Below are 21,450 nucleotides of genomic sequence, written 5' to 3'. Positions count from 1 at the left end.
TAATAATAATAATAATGCATTATTATTATTATAAAATATTCACATTTTTTTACCTCAAACTTATTTATTTAAATTAAATTTAAATGAAATATTTTGATTTAAAAAAGGGGGTTTGTCCCAAATACTTCCAAACGTCCAAACTTTAACCCATAGACTCAGAACATGGCGCAACTGCATGTCGGCCTGTGCAACCAGATGAATACTCCAGTCCACTGGTCGCTACACTGTTTTTATTTTTAATGGGAAACCCGGGCTGTGATGTGAGCAGCGTATGAGTAATACACTCTCAACACATGAATTGGTGCTCAGATTTAAGTGTCAAATCTTAATTTCTTGCAGCTTAATAATGTACAATCTTTAGCCCAGTGCTTAATATGCACTGCCAAGTCTTTCCCCTGAAGCTACTTCCCACTTGCACAGCAGGACTGCTGGAATCAGACGCCGAGTTAAAGTCCGGCTCTGCTGCGTGGCCACATTGCCACCTAGTGGTGTCAGAGGACCAAGAAACAGGCCCGAGAACAACAACAAAAAAACCCTACTTCCTAACTTGTCTTGTTTTCCCTCTCACGCCTCGTACCGATGCTCTAGCTCAAGTGTGGTTGCCTGGTTACCACTAACCTTCACATTACTGTTTTGAAGTGAAGGATCCAGGATGGGTAGCTATGGAGACGTGAGTGATATAAGCTCAGGGACACAAAACCACATCTGAGGCGTTCGCCGCGTCCTAATCATCATCATCATCATCACCTACCTAGGACATTAAAACCATGGGAACTGGGAATTAAGACAGACCAGAGCTCAGAGAGGGTTAAAAAGAAGACCATGAAATGTTTACTGATGTTTCAGCATTGGCATACACCGACATCTCCGCCCGACTGGAGTACAACACACACGCACAAAAAGAATAAAAAAAGAAAAGGCTACATGTGGTCAAATGAAGGGGAGTGTTACAGAAACAGAAGTCCAATTCCTAAAAGGAGGAGAAATAAGTGACCCTCTTCTGGAAGCAGTGTTCGCAGGATGGATTCCTTCACAAAAACACAAACTAAGCTAAAAACGTTTTTTCAGTCGTAGTGTAAAAGATTTGTAAAACCGCTTCAAGCAGCTTCAACGTCAGCTTCATTTAAAACAAGGTAACAGGACTCTGAAATGCATCCCACAAAAAATCAACAGTTAAAACATTGGAAATTCTGCACCATCATTATGAAATTGTCACCATCACCAAAAATCTTGTATGTCCATTTTTACATTTGCTTCTTTTTTTTGTTGACATATTTTCAATCTGGCTGCTGCTGCTGCTTACATGCCCAAATTCAATGAAGAACAGACCAATAGAAATGCCCCAAATGCCTTGAAATAAAATCTTTGTACTCCGACTTCCATTGAAAGTTAAGATTTTTCCTCCTCCTGTAAAGTTGGAGATACAAGGTTTTTGCTTTACAGTAACAGTATACTAGTTCACAAGCCTAGTGTTTGTATGTATATAAATATATAATTTTGCACACAGTACAGAGCAATGAGTTTTTTTTTACTGTAGAAGCTCCAGATCCCATCAGAACAGATGCAGGTGAACATAAAGAGCTTCTCATTCTGAAGAAAGAAAGTAGTGAGATCTTGTCGGTGAGCTAGTCTGAAGAACAGAGCTCGGTTCCTCCAGGTTTCTCCTGGACGCCCCCCAGTCCAGTCAGCACAGCGTGGAGGATGTGTTCAACTCCATCAGCAGCAGCAGCAGCAGCTCACCTGATTTACCATCATTAAGCCCTGATTTACCATCAAACCAGGTGTTGATCTGAGGAATACTCTAAATAATACTAGACTCCATGAGAGAGGAGAACTTTGGAGATGTTCTAATGATGAACACAGTGATGGAGAACCACCTCCACCACTTTCCGTAGGAGTGATAGTTTATTAGTGTTTTACTGAGGAGATAAACTCTTAATGCCCAGATAAGGAGCATGACCGGGGCCTACAACTTGCACAGTACTGTGTGTATTATATACATATATATGAGTGTAGAAACATTAGTATTATGGGATGTAACTCAAACTAGTCCACATTCTGAACACCTGCTACATTAACAGCGAGAGTTGTGCAGAGATGTTACCGAAGACGCATCATTTGACAGGATCCCAGAGGTAGATGATGGATGCTGCCTGCAACGACAAGTGCCTCCCTTGTAACAGGTAAAAATCGCTGTCCTGGTTTCTACATTCAGAGCATGGCATGTTTAAGTCACACTTGGTCTGTCAGCATAAAGAAACACACGGAGAGAGAGAGAACGGAGGTCCATCAGAGCGCACAGGGAGGAACACAACTGTACAGGAACTGAGAGGAGGGGAACCGGCTTCAACGCACATCACTACGCTCGACTTTCCATCAACTACACATCCATTACATCGGATCAGTGGAGAGGAACCGCTGGAAAAATTGCCTCCTGCATGCAATATACAAAAAAAACAAACACGATTTTACAAATGAGGTACGATAAGGTACTAGAATGATGTTGATAAAAAAACAGAATAAAAAAAATTAAAACAACGACGGCCCATCAAGTTTCTCAAGTTTACAAAGTCACTGAAGATCAAATCAGTTTAAAACAGTCCGTTACAGGAATGCTGCGCGTCCATCGAAGCTGACCGGCGAATGTGTGTGAAAGGCAGTAACCGTTATTGACCGGGTACGAACGAAAGCTGCAGTTTCTTAAAAGAAGAATTCCACCAATTTCTTATTTAAATTTTTAGAGTTAATTAAAAGACGTAAAGCAAGTCAGTCAGAGCGGGTTTGGTGTGAAATGCTACTTTTAGTGAAGTTAGAATAGAGTCAGTGGTGGTGATGAGGACTGAACCATGGTGATTTACCACCCCGTTACCACCACCATCATCATCATCAATAGCATCTTCATCCCCACCACTGCTAATAAAACTCAGAAGACCTTGCCCAGGTTCACTGGTGGCTTCGTTAAGTAACGAATATTTGGCAATATCTGAGCTGTAGTCGTGGCGTCACCCTGGTCCACCCTCCACCTCTGTAAAGAATTTAGAGGCTGTAAATTTCCCCAGACAATTCCACGCCAAGCCCCGCCCTGAACGACCGCCTCAGCGAAAAATCAGTGGACTACTTCTTTAAGTTTGGACCTGTTTTCTCCAACAGCGCTGCACTAGAGACGGACGGTTACAGGGAGTCTTTAACCACCACGATAACAAGGTGATCCTCCTCTATTTTGCCCAGAGTTTTGAGAGCAGTCTGAAGGTACTGTTGGGAGAACTCGCAGGGGGGGAAGGCGTACAGCATGCCCCCCGTCTCACGTTCCTTGGGTCCGCCGAGCGGCAGGCTTATGACGCCAGCTGCCTGCTTGTTTCTGAGGTAGGTGACCAGGTTGCGGAGAAGGCGTTTCTGGAGTCCCGGCTCCAGAGGCGGCGAGTCCTGGTCCATGGGGCCCTGGACGGCCAGGAGGACGGTGTAGCCGTCAGGGCTGCCCAGCTTGATGCGGCGGGTCACCTCATCCAGCTTGGGCTGGTCCAGTCGGAGTCGCTGGGCTATCTTGAGCTGTGCGATCTTGGCTCCGCCTGCTTGGTTGTCTTTCATGAGCGAGAGGAGGAAGCTGGCTCCACCTTCCAGGATGTGCATGTTGGTGGGGAAGCTGCTGTTTTTCAGGACCAGGGAGCCGTGCCACACTCTGCTGAGGGTCTGGGCGTATTCTGAGAGCGTGCCGGGCTTTTTGGGCTCGCTCTTAAGCTTGTCCACCTGCGGGTCCAGGTCCGCCTCACTTTTGCGGTGGTTGCGCTCGTGTTTTGCGTGCTTGGTCGTGTCGTCCTGGGACTGCAGCTGGGGCCGCTCGTCACCGGACTGGCGGCTGCTGTCGGGCGTGTGATTTTGGGGCTCGGAGGTGGAGTCAGGGAGCCGGCCACGAGCACGGTCTGGGCTGTCGTCTGGGGTGGAGGGGGCACCTGCTCTCACCCTGGTCCGCCCTCTCTCCTCGTACAGCCGCTCGTTGGGACTCGTGCTTCTGCTCCGGCTGCGGCTCCGCCGTTTGCGGCGCTCGTCCCAGCCTTTGCGCTCGGAGTCCCGGTCCTTGGTCCAGCGCTCTCTGCTGCGGCTGCGGGCTCTTCCCCGGCCGAAGGCTTCCGCGTTAGTCCTGCGCTCCAGGCTTTTAGGAGGGCTCCAGTCTCGCTCCCGTTCCCTCTCGGCAAAAAGTGGGTGGGAGGGTGAGCGAGCTCGCGCCCTTACTTCTCTCTCCAAGCTGCGGTGGCGCCCGTAACCTTCCCCCCCAAGCGCCTCGTAATGCGGTGGCAACGGAAGGGGCAGCTGGTACTGCTGCGGGTATGCTCGCACCTCCTCAGCTTTGGCAAAGTCCACGCGCAGCCTGCGGTTGGGGCCGCCCAGAGGGAAACCACGCATCTGGGCACAAGCTGCTTGGGCTGCATCCAGGCTCTCGTAGTGGATGTAGGCAAAGTTGTCCCCCTTCACGTAGTCAATAGTGCGGATGCTCCCGAAGCGGTCGAACTCTCTAGCCAAGGCGGCCAGGGAGACGTTTGGGCCCAAGCCGCCCACCCAAAGGCGCGTGGTGGGGTTGGCCTTCCCGTAACCAATTTTCACCTGGTTGCCCCCGAACACTCGTCCCTGCATGGCCACCTTGGCCCTGTGGGCCATGTCTAGGTTCTGGAACTTGATGAAAGCGTACGCGCACCCCTGCCCCCGCGCTGGCCGCTTGATCACAACCTCCTCGATGACGCCATACTTCTCGAACCCCTGTCGGAGCTCCACTTCGGACACGTTGTGATCCAGGTTGCCGATGAACAGGTTCCGAGTAGCTCTCTGGTCGTCCTCGGGTTTCAGGTCGTCCTCAACCTGCAGCTGCAACGCCAGCGCCCGGCTCCTCTCCTCCAGCGCGCTGTAGTAGTCGAGGAGGCGCTCCCTCTCCCTGGCGAGGCCAACGACACCCTCGGCGTAGTGCCTGGCCCGGGCATCGCGCATGGCACTTCCACCAGCCCCTGGCGAGAGCGAGCGCTGCCTGTAGGGGTAGGCAGCGTGCAGCAGGGGAGCGTAGGCCACGTCCGGTGGCGTGCAGCTGCGACGGCGGACGTACACGGGTTCCACCCGGAGGGCCCTGTCGCCCAGCACCAGCCGGGCCCTGGCGTGGCGCGCCTCCCGTGCGCTCTCCACCTGTCTGAAGTTCACGTAGGCCACCCGGCCCAGCTCGGGGGTGTGGGAGAGCTTCACGCTCACGTCTCCGAACTTCTTGAACTTGTGGAACAGCTCGTCCTCAATGTGCTCGTCCGACAGGTGGGAGCCCAGGTTGCTCACCAGCAGCGTCTTGTACTCGAGGCCGCTGCTGCTGCTGCCACTGCCACTGCCACCGCCACTGCCAGCCCCGCCCCCAGCCACACGACCCCCGAGGAGCTCCGCGCTTGCAGACCCTTTACTCTTCCCCGCTGGTCTTAGGCCAGAGCGTGCGAGAGCACCCGCGTCATGGTGCAGCCGGTGGTGCGCGCTGCTCTCCCCACCGCGCGCCTCGCGTTTTGCATAGCAACCGCTCCGGGTCTCCGCGAGCAGCAGCGCAAGCGGCGGCGACGGCAGGAGGGCAGCAGGAGGACCAACAACAGCGGCAGCGGCGGCGGCGGCGGCGGCAGCAGCTGCGGCAGCGGCGATGGCATCATCTCTACGGCTACCTTCACGTTCGCGCTCCCGCTCCCGCTCCCGCTCCCGCTCTCTCTCGCGCTCCCGCAGCCGCTTGGCCGCAGCTCGCGCCGGGCTCGTGTCCCGTTCGGCCTGCCTCTTCATCTTCTTCCCTTCAAACTTTTGGCGGTGGAGGGAAAACCGGGGCGACGCCAAGCCACACGACACCGCGCGCTCGCGCCGCGCATGAAGGTGCACGGGGGCGAAGAACGAGCCCCGTGTTCCGTAGGGCGGGAGGGGCGCGAGAAACGGGCACGAAACTTTAACGAGAAAAACACAGAAAACCGCGTTAAAAACAGAAGCATCGCACAAGCTGCGCCCGCGCCGCCATCTTGGACAATGGGAGCGTGTGCGCGCGCCGCCTCCGGTGGGAGGAGCTCGCTGCCACGTGACCGGGGCGTCACAGGACTGTGTCCCAACTCGCGCGCTTGAACCCTTAATAGTGCGCCTAATTAGTTCCCTAGAGGGCGAATCTCGGGATTTTGGGCCCCTTTGAGAAATATGGTTAATATTATTAATTTATCAATTAAGAAAGACTATGAAATGCAATCGACACATTACGTAGCAGCGTGATTTTAACACGTGACGCAGTAAAATAATAATAATAATAAAAATAAATATTAATATAAAAATACATGTTTAAATAAATTAAGTATTAAATAACAATTATTACATTAATATTTCATATTTAAAATTAAAGCTTCTGTTTCTTTAAATATTGTGGCATTTTGATTGACATCACATTTGAGATTATTTATTAAAAGAACAAACAAAGGTTCGTTAACATTACTGACATAATTAACTCAACTTTAACAACATTTCTTTATAGTTTTTAATGTTATATGTATATAGGGGCATTTTCTGGCCTTTATTCCCACTGTAAACATTATGTTTTGGTCCTGTTTCTGAGAATGGCTGATTAAACAGTTGATTTTCTAAAGTAATAAGTGAACTAATCCTCTACAGACACAAACGACTCTTCTCTTTAATACATAATTACTGCTTATTTGCATATTTTTACAAATTAGGGAATAAAATGTTCATGTAGACAACCATAACATTAAATCCACTGCTGGACACAGGTGATATCACTGGTTACAATGCCACCTATCAAGGGGTAGATATTAGGCAGCAAGTGGACAGTCTGGTCCTTCCACAGGTGTGATGATCTAGACGACTGGAGGGTCAGAGCATCTCCAAAACATCAGGCAGGTCTTGTTGGATGCTTCTGGTATGAAGCGGTCAGTACCGTTAGTGACAGGCTGCTTCACCCCAAGTGTCTGAAGGAGGGGTATCGCAGGTCCTTCCTTCCTGCTGCCGTCAGACTGCACAACCAGCACTGCTCCCAGCGGACCACATACACATGCTCCCATTGAGATCCCTCAATGCAAAAATACTATGTGCAATTCCCATTAAAGAGAGAAATAGGACCACAGCATCATTAGATCACAGTTCACTGCTGGTCATAAAGCTATATCAGGCACATAGGTGTATTTTATTGGGTCTATCTGTAGGGAAGGTGTATTTAATAATGCAGTTACTCAGCGCACACAGGACCCAGCTAACAGCAGTATTTACAGAGGTTATCTCACACAGCCATACTGGTTGTAAATGGTTCTTTGCCTGTGGAAAATCTTTGTAGATGGTGTTTTATAACACCAAACAGCTTTACAGAAGAAATATAAGATTGAATGTCGGTCAGTGTAAATGTAAAAGATCTTATTCCAGGTCATTTTTGAGCATTTCTATTGGTCTTCATGAGATTCTGACACAATGTGAAGAACGACTGCCAAACTCCCATTATGTTGAAATAGAGCTGGGCAACGTGACGATATTTTATCGTATTGTGATCAAATTTATCATGATAATACACATTATACTTTTCTAAGCATATCGTTGGAGGATATCGTTACTGCTTTATAAACACTGATCAGCTACAGGTTTCATTACAGACAGTATAATTAGACTGATTAGATGAAGAGCAGCAGATGCTAAATATAAATAACTACTATTCTGGGAGAGCATCTGAGTAGTAGTTAATAAGAATCTGTCGCTACTGATGTGTTTAGTCTGTGGTTACGTGTATCCTGATAAAGTATTTTTACCATATTTTGCGCAGCCCTATGTCAAAAAGGGAAACCCGCTAAAAATGTAGATACAATGTTTTTGCAGGACAGTGATGATGTCCACCAATAACTGTAGTATTGTCCTTTATATGTTTGTAGTGTAAAGCTGAAGTACAGTACGAGTCAGTGCGAGTCTTGAATAATAAGAAATTCAGGATTGTGCTCAGTGCAACATCCCTGTAAACTGACGCAGAATGAAGTAAATACTTGCCCCCATCCAACAAACTAATAATGAGCTCTTTAAATAGCTTCATCTGGAGCCGCGCTGGTTGAAGGCCGGTTGCATCATTCTGCACTGCGCTAAAACCTCTTCCACAACAGAGAGCTATAAAAGGGGTACAGAGCATTAACCAGGTTAAAACACCTTACAAACCACATTACACTGGGATCAGTCTCACCGCTGGGTCTCCAGACCCTCTTATAGCAGTGCTTACCGGTTACTGCTCACAAGACCTGGGAAAGGTTCAGATTTCAAGTAGAACTGATTTAATATGCCACTAAACCCCTGAAAACATGGTGCACATTCAACAGATACACACACACACACACACTTAACCCAGGGTGCCCCTCCTGCAGCTTCAGGTTTCTTCAGGGCGAGTGATGGTGAAGGGAATATTTGCAGTGGGTCAGACCACAGAAAGCAGCTGACCCTAAAAGTTATCCGGCGTATTAGTCTAATTTCACACACTTCGGTTTTATTTCACCTCGTTACCATAAACCCATCCATGCAGGGAACTCACAAATACACACTAGTGAGCAAACATACACACAGGGACAATAGGCACTTGTGCTGGGAGAGGTGGGAAGCCATTGCTGCGGCACCGAGGGAGCAGGAAGGGGTTAAAGGCCGTGCTCAAGGGCCAAACATTGGCAGCTTGTGGCAGTCTGGGTATTGTACCCACAACCCGAGCCACCAGTGTCCCCTGCCCTAACGAGCCACCAGTGTCCCCCGCCCTAACGAGCCACCAGTGTCCCCCCCTACAGAGCCACCAGTGTCCCCCGCCCTACCGAGCCACCAGTGCCCTCTGGAAGGATCCCATAGTCAAGATCAGAACCACTGCAGAAAACAAACAAACAAACAAACAAACAAACAAAAACAAACAAACAGACAAACACACCACTGATCTTAGTCAGTACACAAGAAAGGGGAGTAGGTTCATTTTCTTTTTTTAATGAAAAAGTATAGTTTAACTGTAATAAACAAGTTTTACAGTGAAGTCCATTTGAATTGAATCTGGATCACCCTCCTCCTCTTTCTCCGCCTGTTTAATATAATAATCAAATAAAAAGCCCTATCCCATTGAAAAGAAACTACAGTGTTTTGAAATATCACCCAAAAAACATCTAGGTATAAACCTTCATCACGCTGGTATGAATGCTTTATTCGTCAAGTGCACAGAAAATGAAAAAAACGTTTAAAGTGAGGCTGGACTTCGACCCAGAGCTTGAACATTCCCATACTGGTTCAGTGGGGTGAACGGGGACTTTCTCTGGGATTCGTCATCACTGAAAACGTCCAGTAGATGAATCTGAGTTTGGTGAGTCTTCTGTCCATTTAGAGCTGAAGATGAATCTGTACTCTCCTAAAATAATAAACTCATCTGAACTCTGAAATGATCTACTGCAGTTGTTTGGGTGCAGCTGGAACGCACAGCCAATTTCAACGGACAATAATTTAATCGGCAGAAGCTGGAAAATGTTCCCTTTGAGCAAAACAGATGCCAATCCCTCGAGAACAGCGCCTAGAGCACAAGAACAGGGCAGTGAAAGACTGTATGCTGTTTATTTGGGAGAATCTGATGCTGCAGAACTCTGGGCTGAAGCTTAGCCTCACTGTAAAAAGGGGGAGATGGAGAGATGGAGATGTTTGCACTCTCAGATTTGATGTTCACAACTAGATTAAAGGGCAATAAGACAAAAAAACAAACAAACAAACAAACAAAAAAAAACACGACTTGGGTCCCCGTTAGGTGGTCAATTAGCCGCACAGCGCAAATCACCCACCCTCAGCGCATTTAGCCACTCCCTCCATCCCATAATTCCACGGCGGAAGGGTTTACAGGTCTGTCCGTGCCTTAGCGGCGCTTGGAGCGTACTTGGGCATGAGTTCGGTGATCTTGCGGATGAAGTCCGATTTCTCCACGCAGCCTTTACAGGACTCGCCCCATTCGTCCAGGATCTTTTTCAGGTCCTTCACCTTCAGCTTCTTCAGGTCCACGGTGCTCAGGTCCACTTGTTTATCTGAGGAGCCGATCAGCAGAGACAATTATTCAAAAACAGCCACGATGGATTTGCAACTCAAAGCAGAGAGGGAGAGCCATAAAAGGGAGCAGGGAGGAAAGGAAAGAAAAAGAGAGAGAGAGAGAGAGAGAGAGAGAGAGAGAGAGAGAGAGAGAGAGAGAGAGATGCAGAGTATGAACCTATAAGAGACATTTTAAACACATGACAAACAAATCTCTGCTCACACGCCTCTAATGCAAATACGCCCCCATCAGGAAGCACATCAGGCTCGTCCATCAAGCAGAGACACTTCCCTAAAGGATGAAACTACACTTGGTTTAATGTGGGGTGGGCTTTGTTCCACAGTTCAGGAGAAGCTGTTACTGATCACAATGGTAATCAGTAACAGCACAGCTATTCATATTCATAGCCTCTAAAGCCAGAGGTATTCAAACTGAGGGGGAAAGGGCTCACAGGGGGCGCAGATGAGGGGTAAGACTGAAAGTAACCAAAAGTAAATATTCAAATGACTTCATTATAAAACTGTTTTTATTATCATCTAACATTTTCATATTTTTCATAATCTTAATGTAGTAATTTATTTAGTTGGTTTATTTTATAAAAAAATTAAAACATAAATAAATAAAAATAATGTAGCACCATGTTTTGGTAAGTCAAAATTTCCAAAATGAACCGTTTCAGTTCTACAAAATCAACAACAGCCGAAAAACAAGGACGATAACAAAGAACATATGAGGAAGATTATTTAACAAAAGAGGAGGCCAGGCTGTGCTGTGTTGTCTGTGTGTCCCTGAACAACTTACAGTGCAGCACTCAGATACAGACCAAAACAACCGCACCAAGACCCTTCAGAAGAGGTGGTCTCGGTCCCAAACAAACTTTGGAGCGGTTTGATTCTGGTGAGAATGTGATCTGACCTCGTTTCGACCCAATAACCAGGAGTACTGGTTACTAAACACCTGAGCTGAGCGCTCCCGTATACAAGTGTTAACCTGCTTTACTGCCCAGATAATTAACACTCAACTGCTCTGAACCGCTGCACAGAAACCTGCAGCACTACTCCAGAACACTGGACCTTCTCCCCGCCCCAAACAGGTCTGGCCAATCAGCAGAGAGTGTGCTTTGTTGTGATGCTTTTTGTGTGTGTTTTTTGTTTGTGTGCAATTTTTCCCCGAACCGAACCAAGGGGAAACCGCTGCGGGTTTACAAACCCGCTAACTGATTCGGGCCAGAGCTAACTAACTGCAGGTGTGAGAACTACTAGGGTGCATTTCCATTTCCACAGTAAACCCAGCCTTCAGAGGCCAAAGCTGAAGCACGTCCATCCAGACAAGCCATTAGTGCCGTTTATTCTCCATTCACTCCTGCAGGCAGCACCTGATGGACAGGCAGCCGCCTCCTTTCATGAACATCACCTCTACCTCTGAACTGCAGGGTCATTTCTCCTTCTATTCAAAGGCAAACAGACCTTTAATGGATGTAATAATTACATTCCTCAACTGAAGCGCTCCAGTGGAAAAGCAGCAGAGCGACAGATACTGCTACTACTGCAGAGAGGCAGGGGCAGGGCAGGGCAGGGCGGGGCGAAGAGACTCACCGTATTTCAGTTCACAGATCTGACTGTCCTTCTTCTTCAGCTTCTCACACACCTTGTCCACCGGCACGTGGTAACTCAAGGGTTTGGAGACTTCGTTGATGATTTTTGTGGCAGCATCACTTGTTGCACCTATGTAGTAGCACTAAGAGAAAAGGAGACCCCGTAAATGCAGGCGAACAGAAGAGCTCCGTCATCTCGACTAAACGGAAGTCGCTCAGAGTCGAGGTAGAGGAGGAAGGGGGGAGTATATACACACCACAAAAACCACAGTTTCCCCCTCCTCCGTCTAACAGTATGTCAAGATCTTGACTTATTTCCTTTGTATGATGAACTATGCAGAAATAAAGACACACGAAGCCAATATCTCTCATTTTAAATCAAAATCTGAGAAAATCTAATTCTCTGTAAAATTATCATCTTCTCAAAACATGTCAAAAATAAAAATACATTTAAAAAAAAGAGAGAGAGAGAAAACACAGGGTCTCAGCGGGCCGGTGGACTACTGTCCAGTCTGTGTATGATCCGAGGATCGCTGGTTCGAATACCGGGCCATGCTGCTTTGCCATCAGCAGCCAGAGTCAGATAGAGCACAACTAGCCATGCTCTGGCGGGGGTGGGTTGATGGCAAGTCCTCCCCACATCAAACCACTTCTAGTGTGATGATGATCAGCACAGGTGTCAGGAGCTGAGGAGCTGGGCTCTGACTACCTAGCGATGCTGCATCACCTAGTTTTGGGGGCATGGGTTCACATGAATGATTGGGTCTTTTTTTTTTTTTTTTTAAAGAATAAAATGTTAAATTATTTCAATGAACACACCCAGTGACACACTGCTCCCCACTCAGAACAGACTGGCAGAGAATAATGAAACATCTGAAGGACTTACGAATCGGTTCTCCTTTCCCTTCGCTTCTTTGCAGGTTTTCATCAAAGCTTTTTCGATGGCGTCGCTGGCGAACTTCACATCGTTGTCTTTGAGTGACTGGTAAAACTTGCCCAGAAAGCTCACACACACTGAAACAACAAGCAGAGAAACACAGGAGAATCAGTCACTGCCTCCTCACAGGCCGAACGGCTCAGTATACTCACCACCACCGCACTTACTCACTTCACACCGAAACAGTGAAGCTGCCCACCTCTTCTGTAAAGGGGGGTTTTCGTGTACGTTACCAGGGGCCACATTCCCTCCCTGGGATCTCTGATTTCCTGCCTTCCTGAGCACTTTTAAAAGGCTTGACTTTTGGCCTATGACAGCTCACAGCTAAGCAGGCGTCTGAATAAGACGACGGCTTTCACTCTTACTGTGAAGCTTTGCTGGAAGTGCAGGTCTCATCACCTACAGCCCTCTTACATTTCGGAACTATTTTCTTTAAGAGCATCCAACTACAGGCCGGTCCTTTCATTAAACTCCGCCCACTTCCAAACATGGGAAAACATCATGTGTGTGTGTTCAGATAAGGAGGGAACGAGCGACTGAGCCATGATACTGTGCAGGTGAGCATTCACACGTCACATTAACACCGGTGTGAAGGTGGGTGAATGTTCTGGGTGTAAATACACAACACACACACACACACACACACACACACATTATTACACATATCATATACAACCTATTACTATAGAAGCTATGAAACAGCTGAAAGTGAGTCCATATAGTAAAACAGGAGCAGCTGTATTAGAGGATATAGGCTGACACTGCTTTCCTCAAAACACAAGTATGACTTACTCATATGTACCATAATAAAGTATTTGAATAGATAATAAACCAATATTTCAGCTAATTATAGTAATTATTAAAAATGTAAAGCTTAGACTATGCATTACAGAATATACATATGATATAATACTATAAAATGTATAATTAGTAATAATTAATGTTACAACATATATTTATATCTTGTTATCTTACCGTTCTAAGATATGAACATCATATATACAGCTATAATTTACATATTATAAATTGATTAATTCATTTCCAGACTACAGCAGAAGTCATAACGTTTACAATAATCCTGGATATTTATCATCATCTTGAACAATTCGTATCTTGTAATATGATATCTAGAACATCTACGCCTTCAAATATATAAACTACATGATGAATATATATATGACTACATGGCTCCTGCAATACAATCTCTATATGATCAATTTTCCCCAGGTTTGTCTAATAATCTTTAAATCCTATCCTGAAAGCTGGAGTAAGTGATTATTACCACACAGTAAATCTTCATTACAGAGTGAAAGGCACAGTAAATTGAGCTGCTAAACCAAGGACAAGGATCTGCTCATATTAATGATCTTATCCAGGCTCCACTCTCCACAGCTTCCTATACTGGGTGACTAATCCTCTGTGAACTGGCCACTGACCTGTGCTGACGTTGGGTTTACAGGTGGGTCAGTAAAATGCCAATACCGGTCAGATCTCCTTATTAAGATGTATGACTGCCAGCTGACCTGCCAGCCTGTACTGGAGGGTACTGGAGGGGACTGGAGGGGACTGGACTGAGTGGAACTGACCGCTCCACCTTAAACAGGCAGACTCCCACAGGCTCTTAAGGTGGAATGGGAATGTCAGCCTCGCCTGTACCGGCGTGTACTACACTAGAACCCCTCACTCACTGCACAGCTCGGGCCAAAGTTCTAGATAACGACCTAGACCGGCTATATCTGGATATATCTGTCCTCTTTGATCTTTCTAGGATAATAAAATGAGCTGAAGACAAGCCCAGGACAGTTATTAGGAGGCTAAGCTAACTTAGCAACTGCTGTTCCACACACTCACCTTCACACTCTCCCTCCTTTAGCCCCTCACTGCTGCTCGGCATCAAGGCGAGGGCCAGAGCCACGGAGAGCCCGCTGAGACACAACATCACTGCCCCGGGTTAGCGAACTGTTCTAAGGCGAGTCCAGCAGCAGCGGAGCGGCTCTCCTCCACACCGCAGTTCAGATACCGGTTCCACAGCAACGCTGATGTGCCGACTGCTCGAAGTCCCGCCCACGCTCACACGCTATTGGTCGCGCTGCCACTCTTCGCGATGCGATTGGTTGTTCTAGCTTGACTCGCACCACGCACTCGCTTCTGATTGGGTCCGGATTGTTCAATCCAGGAACAGAGTCCAGTTGGCGCCTCCTGATTGGAGGAGAGGACGGGCAGTTTGGCTGTTTGTGATTGGGCGGCGGAAAGGCGCCATTTTTGTAGTTCATTTGAGTAGTTATTTAATAACGTGATAAATTAAACAAGTTATTTGTTTGTCACGAGGCGGGATTGTGATAATAAATTGTATCTTGATATACCTTAGTATTATTTGTACTTTTAACTCGAGTATAATTACAATTGAATACTGCAAATACATAAAAAACATCAAATTAATATATTAATTATTTACACATTTATATAATCTCAAAATTGTAACGTTCACGTTCATAAAATTACAATTCAATACTTTTCGATTCAATTCAATACCTACCAAAAGTGCTCCAAGGAAGGACAATAGGTCATGTCATGGGTGCCCAAGCCTCACTGACGCTCATGGAGGCCCCACCTAACAACTCACAACAGGGCCTAAAGGACGTCCCTGTGCCAGACACCACAGGACGCCTTCAGGAGTCTTGTGGGGTCCATGCCTCGATGGGTCAGAGCTGCAGTTTTTGGAGGCACAAGTGAGCCCTCAATATTAGCCAGATGGTTTTAATGTAATGGCTGATCAGTATAAAAACAGTGCAGTGTCGGGATATAGGACTTTACTGATAATCGTGAGGTCAAAAAAGCAGGTTAGACACAAATGGATAAAACATTATCTTTAATGTTAGGCATTATTAATGAATTCCACATCACAGCAGTTATAGGAAAAAAAAAAGTGTATTTACATCTAAAGTTCACGTCACATTTTGTCCATGCCAGCACAATATATACAAAGAAATGACTTTGAGAATACTCGTACAAAGGTTTCCTTATCTCTTAATGGTAAAACGTAAGTCGTTCCTCAGATTTCAATGCAAAATACACAAAATAACTGTGGTGATTAGGCCGTCGAAAGAGTCACTGGTTTCCATTTGCGTTTAGTTTTAAAAACACATTTACATCAGAAAGTACAAGGCAGACAATTAATCCCAATCTATACATGATTCGCCCTTCTTAACCGTATAAATACACAGCTTGTGAAGGATTATATACATAAAGACAGACGAGGTGACGTAGGAACTGTAATGCTTCAAAAAGTGGTTTAGTAGCCAACGTTCTACAGTGGTTTTCCTATGTACAGAGACGACAACTGAACAGCCTGTCCTGGTTTCCCTTTACTCAAACTCCCAAACTCGTTATATTGCCATTGTTGCGAATATAAAAACACTAGCTAGCTTTTCTCTAATGGCAACCTTCCTCTAAGCTGTGTTCTGAAATACAGGTCGAGGGGCTCTTATTAGTTACCTATTCCGTGTCGTGACCTATTGCATGTTACTTATTTTTTTAAGACATCTGAAATTCAACGTGAGAAACAATAGGGGAAAGAGCGGCCTGAACAACCCCAGACCTCCTCATATCAATGCAAAAGGCCACCTTCAAACCGGCCTAACGTGTGAGTTTTACTCGGCCAAGACGCCAGATGGGTGGAATATGTACAACTACGCTAGCTAGCTTCTCACTGCGGATGAATCCGGAGCATATATTCTAGTTTCAGACGCTAAAAATGAAACAAATAAAGAAAAAAGAAATAAAAACTCAACACAGGGCACGCAGACATGCACGCTCACAGCTAACATGGGTTTCTGAATATTTACAGGCAAAAACGTTAGCAAAATTACAAAAAGAAATCATAAAAAAAGTTTAAAACAATAAATATGAATACTTTTAGTCATAGTTAGAGAAATGATATTCACAATTTTGGCCATCCCAGACACCTTGCCTTAACACTGTATGGTTTAGTATGAGCTTAATAACCTAAGCGTACTCGTTTTAGCTCAACACACCTCAATATCCTGCATTATTTTAAACCGAAATCTAAATCTCAGACATTTCAAATGAAATGAAGATACTTCCAACCCTTTCCTCTGGCCTTAAACAGACCTACGCCATTAAAACAGCAAGAAATCATCAGTTAGCACTGGTCTAATTAAAGAGAGAAATGCAGATATGCCGTGTGAATGTGGCCGCTGAGGGATACGGCAGATCACACACTGGTCAGTTTAAGAGTCAGTGACTGTCCAGATTTTCCCTTTAAAGCTGTGCTCTACAGCCCTGAACGCAGCACCGTCTGTGTTAAAGTACCTTTCCCTCTCGCCAGATGTTTGCACCACAAAGAATACAGTCTTCACATTATGCACACACACACACACACACACACACACACACAAAACAGATAATACTCCACAGCCTAATTGCTTCTGCCATCCTTCAAGTATAACAAGGGTTAAATACATGTTTATATATGATGTGCATTCTCTATCATATAGTTCTGCTATTTGCAAGACGTCAATAAAAAATTACTTTTCAAATCCAAAATAGATCCTCTAGATAAAGTGACATGCAACAAATCCCGTCCAGGCTGACTGCGGACCTGTTATCAGCACTGTGAAAGGGTAATAGTAAAACCGGACCCAGGGCCTTTTGGGTCTTATGGAGCCCCTAAGGTGACGTGTTTGTTGGTTTTAATACAATGAGGCCACAAATTAAGATTCTAGTAGCACAACACACCTAATATACTAACACCCAATAATAATTTATTATCTTGTGGGCTAAATTTATATCTCATGGCTTCCATATACTATCTTGTGGCCTCTACATATTATTTATATTATTTATTATAACAAAATAATATGTTGAGGCCTCAATATATGTTTCAATGTTTTAATATATTATCTTGTGACCTAAATATATTATCTTGTGGCCTTATAATTTTTTCTCATGGTCTCAATATATTATCTCATGGCCTGAATATAATATTTTGTGGCCTCAATATATTATCTTTTAGCTACACCGTATTAAAACAACCACCCTGTTACCTTAGGGGATCTGTAACTTAAAATAATTTGTGTCTAACTTTTAAAATAAAATAAAAGAAATAGTCTTGGCTGTACATTTGTGTTCTATTGCTCAGTTTGCTGCATCAAATGTTATATAAGTCTAACACTCTCACTGCCCAGTGGAGCAGAATCACCACATCAGTTAAGGTGGGACATATTCACTCCTTTTCCAATCTGCCCACACAAGCTGGTACGGCCACAGTCAGATCCAGAATTGATGGCACCTTTCAAGTAACTACCCGAAAATGAATAATAATAATAAATGGATAATAATATTTCAAAATCTGATTTAAAAATGGCTCACCTTTTTTTAAATGTACATCTATTATTCCTACAATAGCGTTGTGTAGAATGGTATACTATTAAAAAATGAATAGCACCCCAAAGCATCTTTTAAATAGAGTGCCATTTCGCTGGCTGTTCAAATCCAGGAGAAGAGAGCAGCGGCTTCAGAGATCTCAGTTTCAGAACTGCACAGTTTAGCTGTGAAAATGAATGGCATGATGAATTTCACTGTAAACCAGATTTTAGCCCAGAATCTGTTTGAACCTTGGCTGGGCTGCAGGTGGACATTTCAAGATGGTAAACCAAACACATGAAATCTGCACAGTAATGGTTGTGGGAAAACAAAATCTAATTTTGCAGAGCCTCTCTGTCTTCGGATCTGAACCTTATTGAAAATCTGTGGGGTTTGCTTAAAAGTTCAGAGCACAGGCAAAGACCCAGGAATATCAAGGAACTGGAAATGTAATGTATTGAGAAGTGGTCCAAGATCCCTCAACAATTGTTCTCCAACCTTGTAAAGTTTGCCAATATTTTTGAAACCTGTTCTCCAAAAATATCTGATTTATTTAACATGCTGATTTCAGCTCATTTTCAGGGTACCAACAACTCTGGACCACCAAAACTGGGCGGGTGTGGTTGCGTATTGAGAATATGCCACGGAAGCTACCTTAAGACACCCTGATGAGAAAAAAGAAAGCTCTTCTAGATGAAAAGACTTGAGATCCAGACTGTGAAGCCACTTTGGGAATTCCCACACAGAGAAACTGAATACCTTTATAAGGTAAAAATTAACACTCACAACTCAGCAGTGTTCAAAGTGCCAAACTCCACAGGCTCTTCTCTTCTAAAGTCACTGTAGTGGAGCACACTAGTCATTCCCTAACCCGCAGCTGTATTCCCATATCCCACAATAACGAAGAAAAACATGCACAGTACAAAAATCTCAGCTTATGAAATTATATCATACATCGTGTTTCCAGTCTTCGAAAATAATCATCATATATCCATCAGGAAGCAATCACACATCCTTCAGCAGCTAAAAGGGTCTTCAAAAATCCCCTGTGCATGTAACAGTGTGCATTATTCAAAGGTCCTCACTCAACTCAGCGTCCTCGTATTATTATATAAGCTTGTGTTTCTTATTTTTACTATACAATTTTATTAGATAAAGTTAGGGAGTTTTACATTTGCTCTATCTAAAAATATATATTCTTCTTTACGAAAAAGAACTGCAAACTTAATGGGAAATAAATCAAATAAGAAAGGAACCTGCTGGGCCCAAAAGCAGCTGCACTGCTAGAAGACATCTGTGAAATGGCTTTAAGATTTCAGCTCCTTGTCTGTGGTGTTATTGGTGTCACTGGATAATAGAGCTCAGAGTGGTCGGCTGATTTGCTTTTGAAGCACGATAATAAAGTGTGTGTAATGAAGCTTTTGCAAATTACATAAGCCTCTTACTGCCAAGTCAGTGTGCCACCGCTCAGTAGAAGTGGTATGTGTAGAGTTCCCTTAATTCAGCTCTCCAAACTGGCATGTCATAACGGTAATAGAAAATCTACTCTACCAGAAATATTAACAACAGTTCTGACATCAGTATTGAAGGCTCTCAGCCAAAAAGCCCAATAAATGTTACGGCAAAATGAATGAGCATTTATAACTGACATGGAGAATTACAGTTCATCAGTCTGTAATTACAGTAAAATGTCACTGAATATGAAACCATCCAACGGTCTCACCCAAACCCAATAGGCAAGCCCAATATGTCTGTGTGTATTATTAAAAAACTCAAAGTCGTGGTTTTTGGTGCTCTTGAACTAAATTCAGAGAACTTCATCACCATTTGCTTTGTCTAATATTAGTAGTTTCTGCACAAATAACCCATTCGAATGCTCTGAATGGAACCACTCAGCCACGTACCCTTGTTTGATCAGCATGTGAGAGAAGGTGAACTGTAGACTCATCAACCTTCTCCCCACCACAGGCATCATCATTTACTACTCCCCAGTGATGTGAACATTAAGCAACCACTACCTATCCTTCATACTCTCCTCCTGTCAGCCACTATATTACATCCTGATCAAAGAAGTGAGTGCAGGTACAACTTCAGACCCAGTTCACACCCATAACTCAAGATGTAAAGATCCTACCAGTGTTTATAAGCTTAGAATCAAGGTGAACACTCATGAAGGAAAAAAAAACAACAGAAGGTCCTTGTTTGGAGGTAATATGAATTAAGAGGAGAACATTCTGAACACCAATCGCTTGGGCTCCACTATTCTCCGCACCCAGCCTCAGCAACTCACAAGCCAACGAGCCAACCCTGCTCTTCATCCAGAAGGCCTCCTCACTCCTCACTGATGCCGTGCTCCCAGGCCACCTTGGCCTGTTCTTCCTTGTTGGTGAGCAGTGGCTGGGAGATCTTGCGAGGCATAGGCCTTGGAACAGGCCTTAAGTCCTCCTCTGGGATGCAGCCTTCTCTCAGGTATGGTTTTGGAGGAAGTGCAGGAGGTGGCTCGTGATGGTGGTAATGAGGGTGGCTGATGTGGATGGCGTGGGGGTGGTGGTGGTGGCTCTCTGGAGGAATCCCTGGCGTGACACCCACTGGAGCAGAGTGGCTGCGGCAGGGGGCCGACTTCAGATTGTCCAGCACCTCAGGCTCAGAGACGCTGTAGCGGACGGGGAGGTAGGGCGTCTCGGCCTCTTCTGTGTCTGTGGTCCAGGCCTGGCTGCTGGGCACTGAGTCCAAGGTGTCTGCCCGTGCTGGAGGCTCGGAGGAGGACTGGACGAAGTTGCTCTCGCTCAGGGAGGAGACGCCGCTGCTGGCGCTGCCGGATAGGGTGGAGTTACTGCCATCCAGGCCCGACTGTGGACTGGTGGGCGAGGCAGGTATAGGGTGGAGGGGTGACTGGGAGGGGAAAGAAGGGGGAGCTGCATTAATATAGATAATAAATCTGTTTGTGAACCACAGTTTCCACAGTTTCCAGTAGGTTTCCAGTACATGATAGTCAAACTTTAATACCAAATATGACTTGACTCGGTTAGAGTATATATGAACTACTGTTATCTTTGATATATTTGATTTAATATATTTGTATATGAATTGATTCACATTAAAAGCCTCATTTTGACTTACCACCCTGTCACACTAACTTGTTTTATCTGTAAACAATGTACTGTTGCTTTAAATGACACCACAACGAGAAAGTGACATCATTTATATGGAGCATCTATGAACAAAACGGCTCCTGACATTGTTTTACATTGTTAATTTGTTGCTTTTCATATTAGACAAGCTCAAACCAACCACCCCGTCAACTCCAAACATTTTCTTTTTTATTCCCAGTGTGGCAGTGAGGATGCCGGAGAGAGCCCTGGACCCGCAGTTGGGTGTGGTGGAGGGTGAAGTTAAAAAAAAGGTATATGAGTCATTTCAGCCCTGTGTCTGTGTTGTCTCTGAGCCTCGCTGACAACCAGGTCACGATGGCCACGTCCCTTTCCTATA

At 45.2% G+C, this 21,450-nt stretch overlaps 3 protein-coding genes across 8 annotated transcripts in view; all 3 read right to left on the bottom strand.

Moving 5' to 3' along the window:
- Positions 1 to 808: 808 nt before the first annotated feature.
- rbm15b (RNA binding motif protein 15B) lies at positions 809 to 6,000 on the bottom strand. The gene has a single exon (XM_072666340.1). The coding sequence runs from the start codon at positions 5,779 to 5,781 to the stop codon at positions 3,172 to 3,174; it is 2,610 nt and encodes an 869-aa protein (XP_072522441.1). The 5' UTR covers positions 5,782 to 6,000; the 3' UTR covers positions 809 to 3,171.
- A 2,957-nt stretch (positions 6,001 to 8,957) lies between these two features.
- Positions 8,958 to 14,628, bottom strand: manf (mesencephalic astrocyte-derived neurotrophic factor). The gene is made up of 4 exons (XM_072666033.1): positions 14,428 to 14,628; positions 12,526 to 12,653; positions 11,641 to 11,782; positions 8,958 to 10,043 (listed from the first exon to the last, which is right to left on the bottom strand). The coding sequence occupies exons 1-4, from the start codon at positions 14,513 to 14,515 to the stop codon at positions 9,859 to 9,861; spliced, it is 543 nt and encodes a 180-aa protein (XP_072522134.1). The 5' UTR covers positions 14,516 to 14,628; the 3' UTR covers positions 8,958 to 9,858.
- Positions 14,629 to 15,428: 800 nt separating this feature from the next.
- dock3 (dedicator of cytokinesis 3) overlaps positions 15,429 to 21,450 on the bottom strand; it is a 190,085-nt gene continuing 184,063 nt past the window's right edge. For all 6 annotated transcript variants that reach the window (XM_072666454.1, XM_072666455.1, XM_072666456.1 and 3 more), the window contains one exon: positions 15,429 to 20,853. In XM_072666454.1, coding sequence (XP_072522555.1) covers positions 20,293 to 20,853 — 561 coding nt within the window. In that variant the 3' untranslated portion in view covers positions 15,429 to 20,292. The remainder of the gene's footprint in view (positions 20,854 to 21,450) is intronic.

Source organism: Salminus brasiliensis, chromosome 21 (assembly GCF_030463535.1).
Source record: "Salminus brasiliensis chromosome 21, fSalBra1.hap2, whole genome shotgun sequence".
Lineage (NCBI taxonomy): Eukaryota > Metazoa > Chordata > Actinopteri > Characiformes > Bryconidae > Salminus > Salminus brasiliensis.
The sequence above is the reverse complement of the archived record's forward strand: the minus strand, read 5'-3'. Positions and strand labels throughout refer to the sequence as shown.

Coding starts and splice junctions, on each gene's coding strand:
- rbm15b (XM_072666340.1), bottom strand. CDS start 5,781: ATGAAGAGGCAGGCCGAACGGGACACGAGCCCGGCGCGAGCTGCGGCC.
- manf (XM_072666033.1), bottom strand. CDS start 14,515: ATGTTGTGTCTCAGCGGGCTCTCCGTGGCTCTGGCCCTCGCCTTGATG. Junction 12,654..14,427: donor AAAGGAGGGAGAGTGTGAAG/GTGAGTGTGTGG, acceptor TTGTTGTTTCAG/TGTGTGTGAGCTTTCTGGGC. Junction 10,044..11,640: donor GATCTGTGAACTGAAATACG/GTGAGTCTCTTC, acceptor TCGGCTCCTCAG/ATAAACAAGTGGACCTGAGC.